This window comes from Cyclopterus lumpus, chromosome 20 (genome assembly GCF_009769545.1).
Source record: "Cyclopterus lumpus isolate fCycLum1 chromosome 20, fCycLum1.pri, whole genome shotgun sequence".
Taxonomy (NCBI): Eukaryota; Metazoa; Chordata; class Actinopteri; order Perciformes; family Cyclopteridae; genus Cyclopterus; species Cyclopterus lumpus.
In genome coordinates, this window is record NC_046985.1 from 13821488 (window position 1) to 13838750 (window position 17263).

Below are 17263 nucleotides of genomic sequence, written 5' to 3' on the forward strand. Positions count from 1 at the left end.
TCATGATTAGTCAGATAGAATAAATAATCGCCGCCTGTGACAGCCCCGCCCTCTCTTTTTTCCGAGTGTTGAATGGGTGCCCCGACTCTTTAGTTTTAGTAAATTCCCTCCAGTTATTTTTTTCGACGAATGACCTTCTCAATCATGAGAAAAGTCAAAAATTCAATTTCTGAGCGAGGCATTCATTATCATCGTCATTGTGCTCGAGGGTACCTGCCCATTTAAAGAGCGTCAGAGACATGTGTACACTCTGCAGAATGACTGTACTCCATTTTAAAAGGCATATTGAGGAAACAAACAAATTAGAAATTCATTAAATAGCTTGAAGACATTTTGACAATACTCATGGAAATAATGTCACAGCAAACAAACATATTGTTACAGTACGATTATAGCCAGTGGCGCATGAGAATGACAACCATTGAGGTTCTTTAATTGTTGCCTGATGCTAATCCTTGCACTCAGCTGAGAAGTTTGATTTTATTGATTTTCTTTTACAAAACCACAGTGGTTAGTTGGAACAAACGATGCTGGGACTGAGCATGTCATCCTCCCGACTTTGAATTGTTGTGACGTTCCACTACTCTGCTCCTCTCCCCTGCAAGCCTCTAATGTGTGAAAAGCAAAACAAGAGTAATTAAATCTTCCTTCTTTCACCCCTACAGCCATATTCGCATCTGTTAAATTGAAAAACCACACAGTGTAAAACAGACCCACTTAAGTCGATGCCCTAGAGACTCTTGTAGTAGCGTCATGAAACGGGGGAAGCTTTCGGACGACCTTTCCTCTCACAGTATAATGGCGTTTTTTGCTTTTGTGTTATATGACCCTCTGTGGCCCCCGTAAATCAAACCACTAATTACAATGTGACCTGACGGCTTAAATGCTACCTCCAAAATCTTCCACGGGCTAATAGACAGCTGAGTGAATTTGGTGTCCAAAACGGAGTGTTTCAGCAAGCCGTAAAGGAGCTTGGTAAATTAAGACACGCTGACAACGGGGTGAACTCCTCACATCATTATGGATCCGCTGCCTAATTGGAAAGAATGGCAACGGTGAACACATTTTTCTTCACTATTGGGTAGCTGTGCTGTTACTGCAATAAACCGACAGACAACCACTGAGGAAGTCCAAGCTGGATTAACCCGGTATGGCACCCCAGAATTAAAATGTTATGTTGAACCCCTATTGGTCCCACTTTAGTCCATTGGTTCAAATTCCCTTACAAGTTTTGAATTCATTAAATTTCCAAAACCAATTGACACACATGGGACTAGGTGTCTGGGGTGCTGAGGTTGCCTGCTTTACCGCCTACACGGCATGATTTAAGAACAATTCAGTTCAATTCTTACCTGCCCTGGACTTTGATGTCGGAAATGGCATAGAAGTATCTGGAGAGGTTGTTCTCGTCCACCATCGTAGCTCCGGTCGCGGGCCGCAGCAGACGGATCCTCAGGTCTGTGATGGTAAAGAAGTCCCGCAGGTTCTTGGTAGTGTCTAGTTGGCCGTAGAGCGAAGCCATGTTGTGGAGTCGAGGCCCAGCAAACAGAGCAAAGCGGTCCTTGATCTCAAAGCGCACGGTTTTATCGTACTTCCACACATAACCTCGGGAGTAGTCCTCGGTGCAGATGATGTCCAGCAGGGTGTGCTGAGTCAGGTCCTGCACAGTCTTGGGCTCCATGGTGAAGGCGTCCAGGCAGTCCGTGGCATAGAACTGGTAGGGCTGCCAGGTCCGCCCGTAATCCAGCGACTTTTCGAGCACCATCTGCTCGGGCCGGCCTGACTCAAAGGTGAGGACGATGTCGTCGGTCAGCTCGATGGTCTTGTTCCAAGAAATCGTGATGTTGACCAGGAGGGCCTTCGGGTACTTCTTCCAAGACGAGGACTGCCAGAAGGTCGTGGGGTTGCGGCCCTCGACGTCAAACATGAGCTCTGGAGGGTGGGCGAGTTCCTCCGTGCTGGCGTCACATTCATTATTACACATGTAGGGGTTCTCCTGCACAGAGAGAGAAAGAGTGCAGAGGAAACGCCACAGAGAGGGAGGATGACACAGAATTGGAAGGTTAGCTTAGTCTTGGCGAGGAAACAACAAATGGCGTTGATTGTGAAAAAGAACTCAAGGTAAGAATGGCGCTGCATCTCTCATGTTATACCACCACGTCTTTAGGGATGCGTGAAGTCTGCAGCTCAATCACACGCAGGGCATCGTGTGCATCGTGTGCACTCTGCTGGAGCGTGGTGTGCAGTCATTTATTAATATTTGAAGCCACGTAGCATCATTCATGGTTTGCAAATCCATCTTTAAAGAGTACGCAACACCTCCGCTTCCTCTCTCTTGCATTACACCATGTCACTACAAATGTCACATCACTCCCAGTACTGAACATAAGATGTATTTTCTTCGAACATGTTGGAATCACAGGAGTAGCGTGCTGCACGTGTCAAGTGGCCCAGAGGAGCGCAAATTCATTTGGTGTGATTTGATCAAATGAACTGCATTGTGGGGGAAAAGAAACGGTGTCATACTTTTATCTGAGTTGCTCTTGTACCATTTTGTTTCCCCCCCCCCCACCCCCCCAAACTTGACTCATTAACACTGAGCCCATTCCCTCTTCACAGGTTGTCCAACCTTTCGGACCGTTTAATCATTTCAAAGGCAAACGAGACGTCTATTTGAATCCCTCGTGTCCAAATTTGAATTCCTTTTTTTTTTTAGTTTAAATTCCTCACTTTAAATTCCTCACGTCTCGTGCCTGAAAGAGGTCTTTCCAAAAACATTTGTCCGATTTACCACAAATCATTACCAGCTGATGTTCTCTCCTTTCTCCCTCGGGGCTCCATCTAGCTGTCAGGGGGAGGAGGCACTCCTCCAAGAGGACCTTTCAAGTGCTACAAGCTCCAATTTATCAGGACAAGATAATCCACTACTTGATTAGGTGGGAGATGTCACCCTGTGTGTGTGCCTGTGTGTGTGTGTGCCCGTGTGTGTGTGTGTGTGTGTGTGTGTGGCAACGTGGCGAGGAAACCGGGAGAGGAGCAGGATGTAAGATCGAGAGAGAAACAGCTCCAGTCGGCTAATAAGCTTTGCGAGTTTTTCCTCGCCTTTCAAGGCAAGGTGACAATGAAACAGGGCTCTGTCAGGCCTTGTGACTGTCGGAGGGTCCCATTAATATCCTGTCTGGACCGTCCCCCATGGGCTTCTCCCAGCACTGGACAGCGCTGGCTGGGAGGAGACTGAAGGGGGCGATGGGCCGACTGGCAGTGGAAAATTCCACCCAGGTTTTAGTGTACGGTCTCATGGTGGGAGGTTAGGTGTGCCATTAAGTGTAGCATCTGGTGCAAAGACAGATGTGTGATAACTCATATGTGACAGTTATGCCTGCTGAGGGGGAGCGCACAGTGTCAAAAAAGCTCACTTTGCATGCAGGAGGGCTGCTTGTGTTGCTGTGGCTCGTCGTAAATGTGCATTCATCGGGGGAGACCTAAAACTGTTACTCAATGGCGGTGGAGTGCTCTGCTCGGAGCGCCGGTGTACTGGAGGAGAGGGCATGTTCTTTTAATTGCCCCCGTGAATTGTTGTTAATTATTCTGTGTTTCTACTGCCTCACACTGACTGCACAACAGAAGTCCTCTTACTCATGCGCATTCTTGCTCTAAGGGTGTCCTTGTATTCCTAAATCCTATTAAATGCTGTTAGAGACATTTCTATTTTAATTAAATCTCTTCCATGAAATCAGGTTTTCAGTTGCGTAATATTTCCCATTTTCATATGAAGCAGATATCTCCTGACACTCATACGGGCAGACTTTTCAACTGCAAGTTTGCTTTTTTCTTACTTTTTTATTCAGATCCTTTACTTCAGTAAAAGTTTTAGTATTAAGATTACTTCAATGTAGAAATACTCCACGACAAGTAAAAGTCGTCCCTTCAGAATCATAAGCAAAGAGTAGCTCATCACCCCCTGAGAATCTTGTCTTTGTTGACCTCCAGTCGTTTAATCACTTCTGGGTGTGGTCACAGGCTCAACTGACCCAATCACACCCTTTTAAGCCAGAGAGGAGGGCCAAACTCAGCCCTCAGCCTGGTGTTGAGTTACTCTTTAAGTGCAAGTACAGATGTTATTAATATGACCAAAGAGTACCAAAAGTAAAAACACTTCAGAACAGCAGAGTGATGCCTGACATGGTATATTGTTGCATAAAAATATTCCGGGAATATTATTCCTGAGGCATAAATGCATAAGCAGCATTTTAATATTGTGGCAAAATCAGATACACGTTTTTTTAATTTAAAATCCACAGAGTAACTGTCGCTGTTGGATAAATGGAGTTGAATTATAAAGTAGCAGAACGTGGTAATAAGCAAGTAAAGGACAAGACTCAACTGAAATTAAATAAAAAATACAACTGTCTTTCCATCACAGCTTATAGATAGGAGATGCATCGATGGCTCCGGCTTGAAGAGTAAAAGTAAGCCGAGGGTGTCTTGATGTGAGCAGCTGTGTTAGCTGTGTCAAGCTTTTTGTTTCCATCTAAATCGGGCCAATCCGGCGATCGGCTGTTACTGTAAAACACACACACACACACACACACACACACACACACACACACACACACACACAAGCTGCCATCCTCGCAGCACATCTCTGTAATCGGACAAAGACGGATCCCTATCGATCCCTGCGGCCGAGCAGCTGGAAATGTGCTGCATGTAGCACTCGGCAGCCTGGGCCGGTCGCCCAGCGCTCCCCCGAACACGCAGGTTAAACACCCTTCATTACCGTCTCCTCCGCTTCTCGGCTAACGACAAAATACTGCCTTTATGAAGATCAATAACCTTCGCCGGGTCCGAAGAAAAACGAGATGAAATGCTGAGTTCGGCCTCATGAAAATCAATGGCAGAGTTTCTGTGTTTTTACTGGGGGCCACCACTGAGGGCTCTGTTAGCCGATTAATGGCTCGGCACACGTTCAAATAATTGACAACGACCGGCATGGCAACGCAGCATTTCTGTAATTACTAAAGATGATTCTATTAATCCCGGTGTGATGATAAGTGGCCGGGTCGGTGGGGGGGTGGGGGGGGGGGAGCTACAGCAAGCTACAGCGCTGAGGTTGCCGATGCGGATAGGTTACGCTACATTGCTGCTAATAGAGATGGCGTCGATCCACCCAAAACACAGCGGCTTAATCCGATTATTATTAACATTGTGATGCCATGAGATAGCTTGAGTGTGTGTATGTGTGTGTGTGTGTGTGTGTGTGTGTGTGTGTGCGTGTGTGTGTGTGTGTGCGTAATGAGCGATATTGACTGCTTTCCGCTGCACTCTACAGACCAGCACCATTGGTCTGGTTTGGTGCCACGGGGAAATGGTTTTGCCAACCGAGGCGTTTGGACATGTAGAACAGATGGAACAATTTGCCTTCATAACACTTGTGTGAAGCAATTCAACCCTCAAACATTTGGAAATTAATTCTGGATGGATATTGAAGTTTTTTCATTATGCCTCTGTAACTGCCACCGTTTAAGTAACAATGGTTAATCATCTGAACGATTCTACATTTAAAAGATGGAGAAAAAAAAAAGGATCACATGCTCCTCTGCTGTCCATTAGAATGATATAAGAGAAGGCATCTTAACTGTATCCACTGAGATCTTCTTCCTACTTTTATGCAAATGTATCACATTCCTATGATTTATAACTCAACTTGAATATGTGAATCACTGCCGTACAGTGCTGGCTAACACGTGCTGCATCGATTCCCCCCCCCCCCCCCCCCCACCCCGCCTCTCATATCAATGACGAGAGGTGTTTCTTCTTACATGAGTCATCCGTTACTTCAACTAAAAAAGAGGAAACCTTTATGTAAAAAGCTGTTCGGACAAAGGTTAACAAAAGTTACTGAGATCCTGACCGTGTCTAGTTTTAATTTAAGATGGTGGCTGGCACGGCGTCACCGCGCATGGAGGATGGGACTCGGGGGGGATATAAATTTGCTATCTGCCGACAAGCCATCGCGATAAATGGTCTCCCACCAATCAAACAACCCGTTTGTGTGACAGATGTCTTGGACTCGTAACCCAGATAGCAAATTGAATCCACCCTGCGTCTTCTCCTCTTTCTGCCTCTCCCTCCATTCCTGCACAAATACAATTTCCAATCCAATCTTGTTTTTGACTTAAAGAAAGATATGACACAGAGGGCTTGGCATTGGGAAGTGCTGCAGGAGGTGTGTTGATACCGGGGACACCAAACACCAGACCAAGCACTGGTTGGGTGAAATGATAAAGGTAGTAGGTGTGTCAGTGTCACGTGATGTACCTGTTTGCATGATGAACTACTAAATGTTTGCTTTTGAACTGGACATTTAAATACTCAACGTAAATCCTGCCAGGACATTGGACTTCGAGTCCAAGTACAACGCAACTGAAATAGTACATCAAAGCCTTTTGATTTAAGTTATATATTTGTTTTTAAGAAAGCTTCCGCTTCCTTTTCTTTTTTTTTTTTTTTTCACAAATAGCCACTACTCAGGCAATGTTTAAATACTGTATTTATCGCCTGTTTCTCGTAACTCGTCGGTGGAAAATGACGGAGAAGGACCTTCAGTGCATTCTGATTATAAGAGCACTGGCATCAAGATGCAGAGTGTCAAAGCATTTAAAATCAGTAGCGTTCTTGCTATAACATCTGTGAATGCAAAACAGGATTCAATCAGACTGGAAAACGAATCCAAAAAGATGGAAAACGAGTTAACGAGTGTGAAGATGTCTACTCCCATATTGTGCACAATTTATGATACCGACGTCGATATCGTCGTTTGTTGTCAATCGTGTCAGCTTCAAGCACTGGCTATTGATAGGAGGAGGAGTTGGAGGGATTTTTCTTTTTAGAGATTTTCTTCTGAACAAAACGCACAAAGAACGGCACCAATAAAGTTCCTTCGGCTTTAAGATATTTAAAGTAAGGAGCTTATTACGTTGTGTTTATTTAGATGCCTTTTAGACCCACACAATGCTGGCAAACAAACATCCGACCAACACACCCATGCAATCCGGTCTTTGCTGTTATTGTAGCACACAGGCAGATGGAGAGTGATTGGAGGAGTTTATCTATAAACACATATCAATACCAGAGCAGGAGCTCCTAATGAGAGCAACAGATTGCTTCTCCACCACATGCTGCAGCCTTTGCAGGTTTGGGAAGAAACACTCTCTACGCGACAGTTTATTAGATATGAATTCAAATCAATTCCAAATCCCACTCCCACTCTTAGTCTTTGAAGCAGTCTGTTCGGAGAGTATTTTTTATTTACCATGAGGTTAAAAAGATATGCTAAGATGATCCGATGTGAGGTCCTGGGACAGGGATGTCGTATGTGTACAGGTTGTAAAGCCTTCTGAGGCAAATTTATAATTTATACAAAATAAACTGAATTGAAATTGAAGATTAAAAGATTGTGTCATGCAATTGGTTGATCCATACATCATCACAACATTTAAGGGAGATTCTCAAAAAATTGATAAAATAGGGCGAGAGTGCTGGCATAACGAGTCGTCCTTCCTGTCTGTGCATTATTTTAAGCGTTCAGTTTTAATCTCAGTTTTCCTGAAGAGAAACCCGCAATAACAATACTGGTGCGAGATAATGTATTGTACCCAAATATTGCATGATAGCAAAAATAATATTGGTTTATTGTAATTGCACATCCATCCATCATCCCTCCATCTTCTATTCTGTCCAAAGTCAATGCAAGATGCACGCGCCACTCCATTCACCATCATATCAAAATATCAATCCCCCGACATCACTTCATAGGCGAGTCGACACTGCTCAAAAGTTCACCAGCGGAAATTTTACAGAAATTAACAACGCCGGCGAAAGCAAAAAGTGCTTCTATACTTTCTATATTTTTGTTACATATACTCCTATTACAACTGTGTGCCGTGTGTGTGTGTGCGCATGTCATTGCATCAAGAGTATAGATTTTCTCCCACCTATTCCCCAGACATGCATAATCCCTTTCCTTACATCTATCCATTTCTCTTCCATTTCTATACCTCTCTTTCCTCAGCAAGGTGTGTGTGTGCGCGCGTGTGTGTGTGTGTGTGTGTGTGTGCGTGTGTGTGTGTGCGTGTGTGTGTGTGTGACGGGGGCTGGGGGTTAAAGCTATCCCTGCTGCATTAATGAGACCTTGTGTTCCACAATAGATTTCTTCACCCCGACCCAGGGGCTTGATTGAAGCAGTGCTCTCTCAATTTCAAAATCTCTCCCTCTCCCTCTCCCTCTCTCTCCCTCTCCCTCTCCCTCTCCCTCTCCCTCTCCCTCTCTCTCTCTCTCCCTCTCCCTCTCCCTCTCTCTCTCTCTCTCTCTCTCTCTCTCCCTCTCCCTCTCCCTCTCCCTCTCTCCCTCTCCCTCTCCCTCTCCCTCTCCCTCTCCCTCTCCCTCCAGTCATGACAACACCTTCACTGGATTCCCTCTCTCTCTGCATCTCTCACACATGGTGATGGGTGGTGCAGACAGAAAGAGGGGCTTAACCTGGACGTGGAATGAATATTGGATGCCAGTGTGACAGATTACAGTGGTAATAGACACCTGGGCCAAATCCTCACAAGGATTACAATCATATTTTCAAATGGCTCAGGGTCGGCCAGAGGTCAAACGTCCTGGACCATGGTCAACAAGGCCACGGGGGACCTGAAATCACACGCACCCACACACACACACACACACACACACACACACACACACAGCAGGTTGAACTTGCCAACTGTCTCACAGCGGGCATGGTTTAAGCATAGATTTAATGCAGCTTCTTGAAAATACTAGCTGTTTTTACAGTAAGCTTTCATTAAAGAAAGTTAAAGCACCAGAACATGAATTAATGATTATAATGAGCTAAAGGAAACGTTTAGAGATTAAACCTTGATTTAGGATTAACAGTCTTTCAACACGCACTCTCTTACACACTCAATTGGTAATGGATATCTGTCTTTTACATCATTTGCTCTGAATTAATTAATTTGTGTGTCAACAATTTGTATCATTTAATAGTTAAATGGGATGGTTTGTTATCCGTTTCATTAAAAGTCAGTGGAAATGGAATAATTGGGCTTTTGGTTAGACAAAAAACAAAGTATATGATTAGTGAAATAATGAATGAGGACGTTAGAATCAAACCTATAAAGTTAGTCTCGGCATGGGATGTGCTCCACACAGATATGCAAAGAGTATCGTTGCTCCACAGGCCGACAGCTCAAAGGGTCCAACACATAAAATATGCTGTTTTATGGCACCGGCGGGGAGGGATGGAATGGGGGGAGGGGGGGGGGGGGGAATCCAATCGTGATTGTAGGCAACGCGCTGCACCGTTCAACCGCCATAAGCAGCACAGCGCGAGCCGTCCGGCCGACTGTAGGGAGGTGATGGGGCGAGGCGATGTGTAAATGTCCCCGAGCGTTCAGTGTGGCGCCGATTGAGGAGATTCATGAGCCTTAAAACAATGGTGGGGGAAAGCCTTGAGCACGCAGAGCCTCTGCCCATTCAGAGGATATAAAAACAATTTCATATTCCATTATCTTTTATATGATGGCGCGAGCCCCCAACGGGTGCCACCGCGACGTGGTCTGGAGGACAGACCATCCCCTGCTTAAGAGCGAGGCGAGTACATCAAGAGCTACAGCCGAGAGCTGTAAGTACGTATACCTTTAACACGGGCAGTTAAGTTCACCGGTTAATGTACAATACAGTGCATTGGTACAGTAATGTAGCACTACATTAAGAAAATGTAGTCATGAAGCTTGACGTGTACAATTCACTGCATCCTCATCTCAGGAGGAGGTCAAAGAAAAAGAAAGCTCTAAACAATGTGCAGCAGCTCACAGTTCAAATTTGAGATATTTATTTCAATTCAAATAAATTGATTGTATAACTACTCCTGCCACTATGTTTACATGGAGAGGCAGAGGCCATTTCAACTTGTTCAACTTGCACTTAGTTGTATCTTCTGTATTTACTGCAGCCTTGTATCCATTACTGTTATCCATCCATGTTCAGCAAGCCGTGAGCAAACTGTGTAGACGTCTGTACTCTCTTGCTAACGACTATTCACGCTCTGCCCAAATCATGTAACAGAGCTGCACAGCAATATGTGATCATATTATAAAACCAAACGAATAACTAAATGTAATGAATATGTTAAGTTAGTCAAGCTATGTTATCATTTTTTTCTATCCTCCAAAAGCAGCTTGAGTATTCCCTGGTTGGGCATCACGGATTTAGACAATGTTTCTTAACACAAGATCCATAGCTAGCAATAATGAATTATCTGTCACAAATATGTAAGGAATACCCAGTGGTATAGTCGAAGTGCATTAAAATAGAAAGAGAAAAAAGTATACCACTTCTAATCAAAGCCCAATCCTTTATTCAAACCTACAAAAGAAAAAAAAATGAACATTATTAATTCACGAGGAACTTAAACTGAAAAGATAAAAAGTACAGTAGGCTAATAAGTTTTGGTAAAGTGCTGTCTGGAACTGGTCATTTGGATTCATCATTATGCTTGTTATATAAAAGTGTGACTCATACAAGGAAAACTGCTAAGCCTCTGGGCATATAGTACATTATATTCTTTGTAGTTTAGGATAAAATGTTCAAAAGGCTTCATTGCTGCCCCCACCAAACCGGGACTGGATCACAAGATTTTTTCCATGTGTCATTCATCGTTTATTAAGATGACATTTCTGCAATGAGCCAATGCACCGGGGGCATAATCGATCTGCTGGCTGCTGCAATGCTGCATCTCTCAATCAAACTGTCCGGTCACATAACGCAAAGGATTTTTCACTGCACATTAGGACTTGAAAACAAGCCCGTAGCCATGATCACCCCTCATCTCTTAGCTGCGAAATCATGTGGTAGAGAGGCTATATCAACCCCCCACCCCATTCCCCATCCCTCTCCCTTTAACCATCCCTTCATTCACGTCTATTTTTAATGGTATAATAACACCACATATCCTGTATAGAAGCCCTCCAGAGGGACATGGATCACTGTCTCCTAGGAGGAGCTAGGAGGCTGACCCCAGCGCAGGGAGCTGCCCCAGCTTCTCCCCCAAGGAAACAAATCCCCGACCTATCTGCAACAATACGGCTACCTCACAAATTAGTGCTGGATCACTTTCTGTCCTGATGTCCGTGGGGAAGGAGGTACGACACACACTGAATTTTTTTTTTTGGAGCTATAATTGATGTGCCTTATAATTGACGTGCCTTGGCCTTTCCAATTGTATGTGTCACTAAGCAGTAGAAATGTCCATGTTTGATTCTGTAGATACCTTCGTTGCCACTGTGAAAGGCAGAATCTATTCCCGTTAATGAGCGCTCCGGTGACTCGGTCAGCAGCGGCCAGAACAGGGGGTAAAATAACACCTCATGATTATCTCAAAGGGGGAGGGGTGGGAGGGGAGGGGTGGGTCCAACAAGTCGTCATCTTTACGTAGACACAAGATTTCTATTTTTTTTAGGGGCTTTTCTCTCTTTCTCTCTTTCTTTCTTTTTTTTTTTTTAAGTCAGAGCTTTTAAGAGATGATTAAAATCAATAGCGTGGTAAAGCTCAGCATTCCCAGTGTGGATATTTAACTGTTCAGAGCGTCGTTGGGTTTCAGCTCCAGGCCTCTCCGTCAGATCACTGAAGGTCTATTTAGTCATTCTACAGGGAGGCTTTCTTCCTTTTCTCCCTGTTTATTCTGCTTTCTCTGTCTCCTTCCCTCCCCTCCGGTTCTTCTTACCACGGAATCTGAGGGAATGATTGGCAGATGACTCCTGGGAAAAGGAGCTCGGGCCTTTTCCTCTCTCAGAGCTCTCAGGATCATGACACTCAAACACACTGACAGGCAAAGTGGGCGCACACAGACACACACACATTCATTTCAAAGGAAAGATATTAGGGCTGCAACTAACGATTATTTTAATAATCGATTAATCTGTCGATTATTTGTTCGATTAATCGATTAATCGGATAACGTTTTTTTTAAAACCATTAATTTCCAACCCTTCATTCAGAAAATGCACAGGTAACAGGTACCGTAAATTCCGGACTATAGAGCGCACCTATCTATAGGCCGCACCTGCAAATTGTTTAAAGAAAAAAGAAATTGTACATAAATAAGACGCACTTGTCTATAAACCGCAGGAAAAGGGGGCGTGGCTTGTTTCCGTGGCTTGTCTCGGTAAAACCAGTTATATCCGCCGTTCACCACGGAATAAATAACCACTAGTTCTGCTTTATACTTGTTGTGGACATCCCATAAACGTCGGAACATCTAACGCCCAGGTGTTTGGGTTCATAACGTCACTCGTAGGCTCACACAGCTCGGGGAATTTCACCGGCCGTTTCTCAATATGCGTTCTTGTCCGTACTTGTGTTCTCGTGGACTTGTGAAACGTCATCAGTCGCAGCCCAAGTACTGTTCCAATCAAGTCCGCTTCTCGCAAAGCACGGTAGAAATGCACGGATGTGACTTGATCCGCCCATTTCCCAAAGGATACATCAGAGGAGACTTGTGCGTACTTTGGACAGCCAATATCCCACAATGCATTTCGCACCAGCGACGGGGAGCAATGGCGGAGGAGAAAATACTCAAATGAAATGTAATTTTAGGATGTTTTCAGGCGAGAACTTATTAGTTTAAGCATCAAATCTGTAGTTGGTTTGTTGAGATTCAGCTGACAAAAAAAATGCGCGGGGTGGGGGCGTGGCTTGTCTCCGTAAAAACAGCTGTTCACCACGGGGGAAATAAGTTAGTTCTCGCACAACGTTACGGGTCTCTTCGATGGTCTTTGTTCTACCAGCTTTTTTTTTTGCTCCGCTCCACGCTCAACTCAACTTTTTTTATTTTTTATACGCAAACATCTCTGCGTCTTATTGGGTGGCATAATAATCGCGCGACACAACGAATCGATAATGCAATTCGTTCCCAACTATTTTAATAATCGATTTTAATCGATTTTATCGATTTTAATCGATTTTATCGATTCGTTGTTGCAGCCCTAAAAAATATGGACAAATACACACCGACTTGGCAATATTTCTCTGATCTTTGACAGCTTAGGACATTTCAAAAAAAATTTATGAAACTCCTAAAATTTCTTTTTCAGGTTTTAAATGAAAGAAAGCTTGATATCTCAATAGCATCAGCAGCTGACACTGCAGAAAATAAATCCAACTGTTGCCTAGCGATAGAAAACAGTCACTACAACAGTTAACACAAAGGCAGCCATCGCAAATCCTGTGAACAATTATGAAATATGGAATTCTCCATGACCATACCAAAGTAAAACTGAGTTTTGAGAAACTTGTCAATACCACCAAGCAACAATACACCAAAGCAGGAGACACTCTACACATTGATTGAAACCACCTGTCGGGCTAAAAGAGGAAGTGGCCCATGAAGCTAACAAGGAAGACTCAAGGAATAGCGCACAGCCAGCAACAAGGAACCACAAGTGGTTCCACTTGCGACAATAACTTCAAGCATCCGCCACCATCGTAATCAAAAATCCTCAAAAGGGAGTCAAGGGTGCTCCGCCAGCTGATTGTGTCTGAGCTCTTGATGAGCCACCATTATAAAAGATGAGAGAAGAGTGTGTGTGTGTGTGTGTGTGTGTGTGGGTCGGGGGGGAATAGGTTAAAAATAAATAAAATACAGAAAAGGAAATCAGAAACTTGAACAAGGTCAGAGGGAAATACTAAACTAATCAACGCCACTCTGCTGAAATTATAGATGAATTAGGCACTCCGTCAGTGATGAATTAAACCAGGAGACTCTAACTAACGGGCCTCACACAGAGCAGTGTGTGAGGCCCGGACACACTTCTGTGGACATTTCTGGCTCCGAACACAGCGGAACCACTTCGGCTTCAGGCTGCAACCCACCAGTCAGCGGGTTTCCCTCTTTGTTAACGCTCACAGGACGATACATCTGTAAAACCACTACGAAGTAAATGCTAGTATTCCATGTCCATATTTTGCCAATGAAGAGCGAGGGCTCAGTCAGGAAGTTAGGAGCAGGAGCTGAGGAGGAGGAGGAGGAGGAGGAGGAGGAGGAGGAGGAGGAGGAGGAGGAGGACCATTGATTGTATTTCATGTGCTTTCATTCTGTAGATTTTCTGTTCTACTTTTTTCATGCAAATCTATATCTACATATATGCATATTAGGGATGTCATGCAAGCTGCCATGTTTATTTCACAGAGAACTACAGATTTTTATTCAGATTTATGCCAGAAGTGGGTGAAGCATACTTCAGGAGATGCCCGAGAGAATCTTCACAGCTCATGTTCTGAGCATTAAAGCAAATGATGAAGCATCAAGAAAAGCGTGTTGCAGGTTGCAGGAGGAGGTCTAAAAAATAAATGAAGTTGCTCTGAAGGGGATGAGCGATTGACCGCTAATCAAGAAAAATCACCTGGCAATTTCAGGGACTTCAGAAACATTAGGTGAAAATAAGACGAATAAGATCATAACTTTTAACGCATTACTAACTTTTGCATGTGCAGTGCAGGATGAAGAAGACTTGCTAAATATATTGATCTACGACAGTGTGTTTTGGGCTCCTATTACTTTATATGTTGGCATATCTGCATCGTGAAAAGTCTTTGTTTGATGCACATTATGTTCATATCCACATACTGTATTTATTATCATATAGAGATGTATATTTATATACTGTATTTTATACATTTAACATGGCTGGGAAAGAAAGTCAAAGTTGAGATGTGTTTTTACTAAAAACTCCACTGATGTGGTTTAGATGTTCCATTTCATTGTGTTGAAATTTTGTTTTGAGCTGCTGCTCTGCTGGGTATATATATATATATATATATATATGTATACACGGGGAGAGCCAATTGGTGGCTTTCAGGGACGTTTAATGTCTTGACAGACACGAGAACAAACTCAGAGTGGCTTCTTCATGTGTGTGTTTTAGAGTTGGTGACTCTGGGGGAAGCGGCGTGAGCAACATAATTTGGCTATTGCTAAAAGAAGTAAGAAACAGAAACATTAAGAAGTGCCACATTTCATGGATAAACTCTTTTTAAAAGATATAGGGCCTGTGAATTAACTTTTTCATACCGCACATGACAGTGTACAGTACGATCTGGGCCAATGAAGCCTATCTCCTTTCTTGGTTTGTAGAGGTGTTAGAAGCAGAAAGGGTTTGTAAAATGATATGCAATAACAGTGCTGACTGCAGGTTTCCATTTCCTATTTTTGGGTACTTGACTACTTATGAACTCCTACGGAGACATGTGCAATCAAAACTGAATTTGTGCAACCGCAGTGAGATTTCACTTTGCGTTACAAATTCCAAGGAAGGTTTGCTTATTATAAAAGGTAGGTGTGCAGGAAATTAGTTTTGGATTTGTACAACGAATACTGCAAGGCGGAGCATTTTCTCTGCAAGTTGCTAAATTTGTTGTTCTCCAGACGTGAGACTCCAACATACCGGGTGGCATCAGCTATGAAGTACAGCCGTCTAGAGGCTCGTCACCTAGCGCAAATGAGCTCCTACGTGCAAGATCACACTTGTCGTTGTTCATGTCGCGACGTTTTGTGTCCGCATGTTCGACACACACCAACGGTGTAGTAAATGATTGTCTTCAACCCCGTTCCACGAAGGACAGTCTGCTGCTTTTCATTCAGAACAATATCTATGAACACCAAGGTTGTTTAAATCCCAAAGCGCTCCATCCAGGAACCCAACCTGCTTTTTTCCCCCCCCTTCTTCATTCCCACCCTCGGCTTCCTGTTCAGCTATTCAGTATCATCCCCGCTTCCACGCGCCACGGGAAAAAAAAAAGAGAGACCTTCCTGCCTGTGTCTGACACCATAACAATGCATAGTGATACGAGGGTGCATCGCCTGTGATTCAAGCCCTGACAACGTCTCAAACCTCTCCTCGCGAAGCCGGAAGAAGATCTCTCCCCCCCCCAACCCCCACCCTCGTCTCTCGTCTACCGCCTCTTCCTTTACTTCTCCTCCTCTGAAAGTTGATTTCATCTGACGTGACAGAGTAGTGGAAGCCATGGGCGCTGGCTGGTGTTACAAGTGCTCCGTCACCACGCTAAACGTGGCAGGAAGCAAACGCCTCGACAGCTCGCGGATGCAACTTGGGAAAATCGTCAAAGCCGCACTGCTTCGCCGGCCGCCTGTTTGGCTTTATCTCTCATTTCAACTATACGCTGGCAAACCGTTCTGTGCCTACCCCGTTGTTCAGCCGGCCTGGTTTGGATACCGGGGAGGGGAGAGCTCGATGCAGAAACCAGCCGAGCACAGTTCAGTATTTGGTTAAAGAGGCCTTTTTGTTCGTTTTGGAGTCAAAACCCTAAAACAGCGTCTACGAAACGAGACACGTTATCAGAGGAGGAAGCGGATAGCAGCAGCTTTTTATGGATCCGCCGCGTCAATACCGCTCAAAACGGCGTTTCATTGCAACGTAAATAAGGAATCGGTGAAGCGGCGGTGGAAGAAATGAAGTTAGCCTAATGCATATCACGGCCGAGTATCAAACTTCAATCTTCACTCCGACTCGACAGACCCGGCAGAAATGAAGGCCGGCTGTAATTCAGCCTTCCTTATAGATCTCTGTGGCATTATCAGACCACCGCCTGGATTTGTAAAATATCTGTGTGTGTGTGTGTGTGTGTGTGTGTGTATGTGTGTGTGTGTGTGTGTGCAAACCACTTGTAAATCCAATGTTTTAGCTTCAGTTTGATGAACAAACAAACAAAGAAAGATGATCTTGGATGTGCACATGTTGTGGGCCTAGAAGATAGATACAGTCACATTAGAGACGTTCTGATGTGCTTTAGTAAAGCGATGTTGATCAGAGTGATCCCAGACCGTGTATAAAAGCAACTCTACAGTGTGCTTGTCTGGCAGCTGTTCGAGGTCGCACCCAAATGAGAAACACGTGCATGAATTTGTGTGTCTTGAAGGCTTCAGTAGACATAATTGGGAGACACAGAATATTGTAGTAGTATTACACTATGGTACAGCATCGATATGACCCAACATCAATGTCCGACCTCCCTCGTGATCTTCTGACTCAATTGGAACTACCGGTAATAACAAAGCCCAGACTTCAGACTCTGAATAAAAAATAGATAAATGGATATTCATTGACAATTCCCTAAAAATGTTTGAGTTGTAATATTATTACTCCATTAATCCACAAAACAAAGCCTGAGCCCACTCGGC

The 17263-nt window shown here is 44.1% G+C and overlaps 1 protein-coding gene across 1 annotated transcript in view; it reads right to left on the minus strand.

Annotated features, from left to right (window-relative positions):
- The window catches only part of ntng1a (netrin g1a), an 82959-nt gene that overhangs the window by 45176 nt on the left and 20520 nt on the right, over positions 1-17263 (minus strand). Inside the window, exon 2 of the mRNA XM_034560386.1 lies at positions 1353-1996. Within this exon, the coding sequence (XP_034416277.1) occupies positions 1353-1996 (644 nt within the window). The remainder of the gene's footprint in view (positions 1-1352; positions 1997-17263) is intronic.